General features: G+C 37.8%; 1 protein-coding gene across 1 annotated transcript; it reads right to left on the reverse strand.

Moving 5' to 3' along the window:
- Positions 1 to 2,760: 2,760 nt before the first annotated feature.
- Positions 2,761 to 7,481, reverse strand: atoh8 (atonal bHLH transcription factor 8). Its single transcript, XM_039694205.2, has 3 exons — positions 6,377 to 7,481; positions 5,691 to 5,882; positions 2,761 to 4,048 (listed from the first exon to the last, which is right to left on the reverse strand). Exons 1-3 carry the CDS (start codon positions 6,974 to 6,976, stop codon positions 4,043 to 4,045), a joined length of 798 nt encoding a protein of 265 aa, XP_039550139.2. The 5' UTR covers positions 6,977 to 7,481; the 3' UTR covers positions 2,761 to 4,042.
- Between the last annotated feature and the right edge of the window lie 205 nt (positions 7,482 to 7,686).

The following is a 7,686-nucleotide window of genomic DNA, read 5'->3' on the forward strand; positions in this document are numbered from 1 at the left end:
ACAACATGGCCAGCCCACACCCTAACCGGGACGGGAGATCCTGAAGCTCACTATATGCATGTGACTGCATGACTGGGTTCAGAAATCTTATATAGAAAAAAGGGGGCCAAGCATTGACCCCTGAGCTACCCCAGCTGATGCGAGTTACCCCCACCCTTTAGGACTGATGCAGCTCTGATGCGGGAGACGATATGGAAATGTCTCGCTTTTTAGAAAGTCTGTGGTTATACAAGTATCTGTGATGTGTTGGCCTTACTATGAAAGACATGTATAATGAAATTATTATAAATAATTTTTAAACTTGAAGTTGCAATGTAAATCATATAATGAAAGCAAAAATGGCTTTGATTGTTATAAATATTGCATAATTGTACTTGAATGTTTAGAAAGGCAAATCTGCAAAGCATGAGACTTTGAGAGTGAAAAAGACATCTTGTTGAATTGTTCTGTAATCTTATAAAAGTCTGTCTGAGAGGAAACCTCAGGTGCAGAATATTTTCAGTGAAAAAGACCTATACAGTCTCTAAATGTTATCAGTTGAATGAAAGAAGTAACATTTTTGAACAATGTGAAATTTTGACATGCATTGAGAGAGGAAAGAAAACATCTCCTTACGTGAACTCTGAATAGGGAAAGCATACAACAAAGCTGTTTAAAATATGAAAAAAAAAATGATGAAACAAAATGTTTTAAACCTGCTGCTTAAAATAGTGTCTTTCTTTTTTCCCCCCGCAGTTTCAGCTGATATGATTATAGACACCTTGAAATAAAATTGGCTCTATATTTTACCTCTTATTTTTCCTTGTACATGAGACAACATTAGTAATATTCTGACCTTGCTTCCCCATGTTATTTCCAATCATTTTAACAGACATTAATTTCCACTAAAAGATCAATTTAAAAGTCAGTAAAACTTAGCAAACAAGAAGCTTAATAAAAGTGAATAGTAGATCTGGTCTTAGACTAGATTGCGAGAACTGCTGATGCAGTTGCTGAAAAGAAAAACTTGCTATTGCTAATATGTACATACATGTTGCTGTGACTGATGAAAAAAGACATGCGTACTTTCCCCCTGAAGCAGATCTAGACAGGTGGTGCTGGGGAGGAAGGTGCCAGAGAGAAAACTCTCATAACACTCTGCAGTTGTTAAAAATTGCAAAAAATTAAGTTTTTTTTTGATGAAAACATTCTAGGATTTTCTCCATATAATGGACTATACTGGTAACCAAACGGTTCAAGGTCCAAAAGCCAGTTTCAGTGCAAACTGCAAACTGTTCAAAGGGCTTTAAACGATTCCAGACAATAAACAAGTGTCTTATCAAACGAAACGGTCGCTCATTTAAAAAAAAATAACAAAGTTTAAAGGACAACTCCGGTGCAAAATGAACCTTTAGTCTAATTACACATTGTTACCTAGTCAACCGTTATCTGAGATTTGTTTTCATGATTGCCGAATGTAAATAGTTTTATCTCTAAAAACAGTTTAGCCTATAATGCTAGTATAATGCTAGTATATAGGGCATAGAGTAATGACAAATAAAAATCGCTTGTTATTACCACTAAAAAGGCTCAAAATAGCCCCACACAAACACGACAGCATAACAAAGGTCCCTACATTCAAACCGAAGCATTGAGAACTTTGTCAGCGTCCATAAAGTTTAATAAGCAGATGTTTTATACACACAGTAAATTTCGCGAATTCAGGACGAAGCCATCTTGGAAAAATAGTCTCTACCAGTCGATCTATGAACGCCGATCCAAGTGTCCGACTATTTTTCAAAGATGGCTTCTTCCTGTATTCGCGAAATTTACTGTGTGTATAAAATATCCTCTTATTAAACTGTGTGGACACTGACAAAGTTCTCAACGCTTCGGTTTGAATGTAGGGACCCTTGTTATGCTGTCGTGTTTGTGTGGGGCTATTTTGAGCCTTGTTAGTGGTAATAACAAGCGATTTTTATTTGTCATTACGCTATGCCCTATATACTAGCATTGAACTAGCGTTATAGGCTAAACTGTTTTTAGAGATAAAACTATTTACATTCGGCAATCATGAAAACAAATCTCAGATAACGGTTGACTAGGTAGCAATGTGTAATTAGACCAAAGGTTCATTTTGCGCCGGAGTTGTCCTTTAAGTTTTAAAAGCTCAAATGGTCGCCTTCTTCTGTTCTGTTGCGACTTTTTTTCTGTTCGACCTCGTTTATCAAAATGAACGAATCTTTTTTCGTGTCATTTGGTTCATTCAACGAATGAAATGACCGAATTGACTCGGAAAAAATATTGTTCATTTTGATGAACGAGTTCAAACAGGAGAGTCACGAACGCGCATCACAGAACAGAGCAAGGCGACCATTTGAGCTTATAAAACTTAAACTTTTTTTTTTTTTAAACGAGTGATCGTTTCGCTTGATAAGACCCTTGTTTATTGTCTGGAATTGTTTAAAGCCCTTTGAACAGTTTGCACTGAAACTGTCTTTTGGACCTTGAACCGTTTGGTTACCAGTATAGTCCATTATATGGAGAAAATCCCAGAATGTTTTCATCAAAAAACCTTAATTTCTTTTTGACGGAAGAAAGAAAGACATGGACATCTTGGATGGCATGGGGGTGAGTAAATTATCAGTAAAAGTTTTTTTTTTTTTTTTTTAAATTGATACAATTCGTAGTGTCAAAGCACTATATAAATAAAGGTGACTTGCAAGTAGTTCAAATGCTTATAAATACATTGATCTATAAACACTAACCAATCAACAACCATTTACCATTTTTTTAATACTATTTTATTTTCTCATTGGTGGAACAGAAAGTGTAAAACTTTAATTCATAGCAAATACATACAATTAAATACATTATATACACTGACTGGTCAAAAAAGTTTTGAATTTAAATAAGGAAAAGTAAATACTTAACAATCTATGATTGGATCATTATTGCATTGATTAATGTGTTTCTGGCATGTTATATATATAAACACATAATACTGACTTTGGCATAACTAAAACATTCATTAAGGTTTGATGATGCAGAAGTTAAGAGTTTGTAACCGTGTGAAATAGGAATCCTACACAGGTCAGGTCACTGTGTTCTGTCAGATCTGATTCCTCTTGATGTTTTGTTTAATGTATTGGCGGGTCACCAACCATTGCTTATTGCTGCCTCCAAAGAAGAACTTCTTCAGTTATAAAGATGAAGTCTTGTACAACATAGTTGAGTATTTTAACATTAAATGAATCCATGAAACATAAGCAACTTGCTGACAAAGCCACAGCTCAGAACATTTTATAGAGTATAGGCTCCTGTTTACAAGAATGTTAATACAAACCAAGTGGAGGACAGGAGATGAGTGTCCAAAAAAATCTGCGCCATTTTCATTTATACAGTGTTTATAATGTAATTGATCAAATGAAAAATAATTAAATGGAATTAAAAGAAAAACAAAATGTGCTTTCTTGATCTAGCACATGCAGGACATTTTCGACAGAATATGCACAGGAACTTGCAAATACGCTTTTAAAAATAAAGGTTCTTTATTGACACTGATGGTTCCGTGAAGAACCTTTAAAATCCATGGAATCTTTCCATTCCACAAAAGGTTCTTTTATAGTGAAAAAGGGTTGTTTAGATTATATAAACTTTCCACTAATAAAAAAAAATGGTTTAAATATATATATATATATATATAGGAACCTTTCTTTATTTTGAGTGTATTTGTTGAACTGTATAAGAACACTGCAAAAAAAACCTAACAAAAATAAAACAATAAAAAAATCTGTAATTGCTCAAACAATGGAAGATGAAATTGATTTCAGATCATCTTTTTGAAAAATGTTTGTGCTGTGCAAAAGTTATAGAATCGCATATTTAGAGCCTAGACAGGGATTGTGTTTTCGACACTGTTAGCTGTATAATGTCAATAGTGCAGTGTAAAACTTTACACTTTCATTAAATTACAGGGTTCTTTTCCCGCATGGGGAAAGTGTCTTCATGTTAATTGATTGAGTTCCTTCTTTCTCCAAATTCACAGAAGACATTCTTCATTTCATTCCTGTGAACAAAAACAAAACAAAAATACAAGTTAGTTGACAAAAATAGAAAGAGAGGACAATATTCTGACTAGATGTAATTGTTTTTCAATGTGCTTTTTGAAAAATGTTGCAACAGTCATGCACATTTCCATGTTCACTCAGTGCTTTTCATCGCTGTGCTTTGCCAAAACATTTTTCCCCTCAGACTCACTGGCTCTACTTGACAAAGGGATTTCTTTCTTGGACGGTGCCCCTCCTCCAAACCCTCCTCCTGTTTCCCCCTCGCCTCTGTAACAGCTGCTCTTTGGAGCCGTATCCTAAGAGAGTGATGATCGGTGCTTTTTTATTTCAAAGTGTTTTTTTGGAACAGATGGCCAAGGGAGAACTGGGGAGTCAGCCAAGACCGCGCTGGGGAATGTGCCAATTCCTGTAGTGAGCGAGTTCTCTGGGCTCCAGCTCGCGTGCCTTCCCTCTGCCCTCTGCCCTGAGTGGCGCCAGCAGGACTTCCCAACTAGTGTTGCGAACATCTGGTGTCTGGCTCTGACGGGGGGAGGGGGAGGCGCGCTCAACCAGCTTCCTTTTCAGTGTGCTTTGCTGAAGGAACGTATTAGCTCACATAGGGATGGAGGGTGGCTTTCCTTCACACATAATCTGTTGGGCTTCTGAAGACCCTTCATGCCTAAATTAAGCATAGCCTACAACGGTTGATTTGATTTCTCACAGTTGCTCATTTGTTATTTATAAATGTCATAAAAAAAGTTCCATCATGTAAAATATATATGTTAACTGTACACAACAGCGACCGCCGTTACAGAGGGAACGCACATGTCGATATAGGATAACACTGCAGGAGATCTGGACTACATAGATGACTGTGTCATAAAACTCCCTGCAAAAACACATCAATCACTCCATTTATTCGCCCGGGATGCTTTCTCGGCGTATTGGAGGAAAAAGCTGGCGGAACACCCAGTCCTGCCTCTGACAAAAGTTGATGATAATTGAATTTAATTTAATGGGATCATTATTAGGCAAGAGGGAAATTCTCTCTAATTGTTATCTGTATGTATACACATACACATATTCTCCCTTGTTTACTACTATCTTTATTTTGCTAATATGTCTAAGAATACAGAGTGACGCTCTGAATCCTTCTGTTAAGCAGTCTATAATTATTCACAGTTTGCTGGGCAAATGTCATGGTTCACATGAGAGCAGCGTGGCTTTCTTAAAGGAATGGGTTTGTTTTCAGATAACCACTAGCAAATGACCGTTTAATGTTAGAGAGCAAATCAAAGGTGGGAAATGGGACCTATCTCACGACCAATTCGTACGAATGATTCAAAAGTTGAATCACTCGTACAAATTTGTACGATTTGTCTAAACCCACGTGACGGTTATGTTTAGGGGCGGGGTCAGGGGTAGGTCATTCGTACGAATTCATACGAATTGGCTAATTCGTAAAATATGTACGAATTAGCTAAATCGTACTAATTCGTACGAGTGAGGTCGTACAAATTGTTACGAATTAGCCACCTCGTAAAATTCGTACGAATTCCCGTGAGATCGGGTTGGATTTGTCACCTGGTTTTATCATGTAAGAGCCCTATAGAGTATCCCTTCATGAGACACTGGAAAACTTCTTCCCAACTGACTGTTTACCTTCCTTTTCTTGGAGCGACCCTCGGCCTGCAGAGTTCTAGTGCACTGCTCCACACACTCTCTGAAGCTCACGTTGCGGTGGTCTGGCGAATAATCCAGGTCGGCGAGCTGTGCAAGGGACAGTATGTAGTTGCAAGCTATTCTTAATATAGCCAGCTTGGAAAGCTTCTGCCCATAAGAGTAGCAGGGTACCTGTAAAGTAGATTAAAGTGTCGGCAAGTGAGAAAAAGCAGGTTGTGATTATAAAAATCAATTATTATGATGACACAAGGCCTAAAAAAGTCTACTTAATCCATTAGTAATTTATTAAAAGTCTACTTCGAAACAAGGGTACAAACAAAGTAGATATTTGCTGCAATATTTCACCACTTTTAATGTTTAAACCGTTATTTGTTTGATCATTAAATAGTTAAACTTGAAAAAAAAAACGTTTTTTCATAGTCTCTAGACTTTATGAAAATGACTGTCTACTAGTGGCAATAAGACAATTTCTTTATTTTGTTGAAATAAAGTTTATTTACAGCTAAAACACATTTGCAATCCTTTTTATTCGCAAACTTGGGATATTGTTGACCTCTACGCTTCCTCGGCACTTCTATACAGTAGACTCTGTAAAAGCAGAGCCTTGTGTATTCTGTGGCAATTCATCCAGCTCTGAAGTAATGCTGCCTGTGGTGGGATTTTACCTGCTTTCTGAGCGCCTCAAAGGCTGCACTGATGGTGTGCACGCGCGTCCTCTCGCGCGCGTTCGCCAGTAGTCTTCGTGTCTGCTGAATGGCTTTGATCTCCGTGACGACGCCCGACGGCTCTCCAGTGCGTCTCCTAGGAGACTCCGCGCGCTCGCTTCTGCCGCTGGCGTCAGGCGCCTGCGAGGCTGCGCGCGGAGAAAACACAACACGCTCCAAGGGAAAAACCTGTGAACCGCTCAAAGCCGAAACATGCGAGTTTGTTTGAGCAATTTTGCTATTGACAGTCTTCTCGGAGATGGATCTTAGCTTCGAGTCAGGTATCTCTCCAGAAATCACGGTGTTAATCCTCATATCTATGGCAGTATTTAAAATTTCGTTTCCCACACTGGCCGCATCGATTTCCGAAGCCTGCGTCTCTTTTGGACAAGCGTCTCCCAGAGTCTCTGGCATTAGATGCGAGTTCTTATACAGTTTAAAGTAAGGCAAATGATCTTCACTGACACGCTTAATTGGATCTCGTGATTTCCGTTTAAATTTCTTGTCTCCTGATACCGTGTTCAGGATCTTGCAATGACCGTTTAGATGTGGATTCTTCATTTCGGATGTCCACCCTGACTAAAAGTCCAATAAAATAAAATAAAAAAATGAAAAGAAGATAAATGTTGTTGAGAGGTGATACACAAAGCACGCTGTAAGTGTCAAACCAGCCCTCTGTCAGCTGCAGTCAAGTCTTCTAGGACGAGCATGTCTGCGTCGCTTGTTTAAAACTCCATGTCAGTGTATTTTTGAGGTGACGTGCTTCTCCTGTGGTGTCCAAGAGTCCCGTGAAGTCAGGCAGACATTGCCAGGACATTTTTGTGAATGTGCTCGACAGTTCATCTGTGTTTATTCAGCCTCAGTTAACACAGAAGCCCCTGTTGGTGAGATAAGTCAGCGCCGAGAGACCGCCCAAAATAAACCCTCAAGAGGATCTGACACATTTCCAATGAAAGCATTCTCTCGACAGTTTTTCAAATGATAGTATCATATAATCATAATTATAAAAAATCGTAATAATTACGATATTGTCGGACTTAATAGGCTGTCTTTGTTTAAAAAGTGAGGTTTGATGGCTGTAATGCATTATAAACTTTTTTTTAAAAAAAGAAAGAAATAAATAAATAAATAATAGCCTAGATAGATATTCAGGAGCAATTTGTTGCAATATCTACATCTCAGTTTCTACAATTATTTATTAGGGGTGTCACAATATATTGTAATTCAAAAACGCAACAATATTGTGGATAGTGACAATATGGATTGTGTAT

This window comes from Pimephales promelas, chromosome 9 (assembly GCF_988280905.1).
Source record: "Pimephales promelas chromosome 9, fPimPro1.hap1.1, whole genome shotgun sequence".
NCBI classification, from domain to species: domain Eukaryota; kingdom Metazoa; phylum Chordata; class Actinopteri; order Cypriniformes; family Leuciscidae; genus Pimephales; species Pimephales promelas.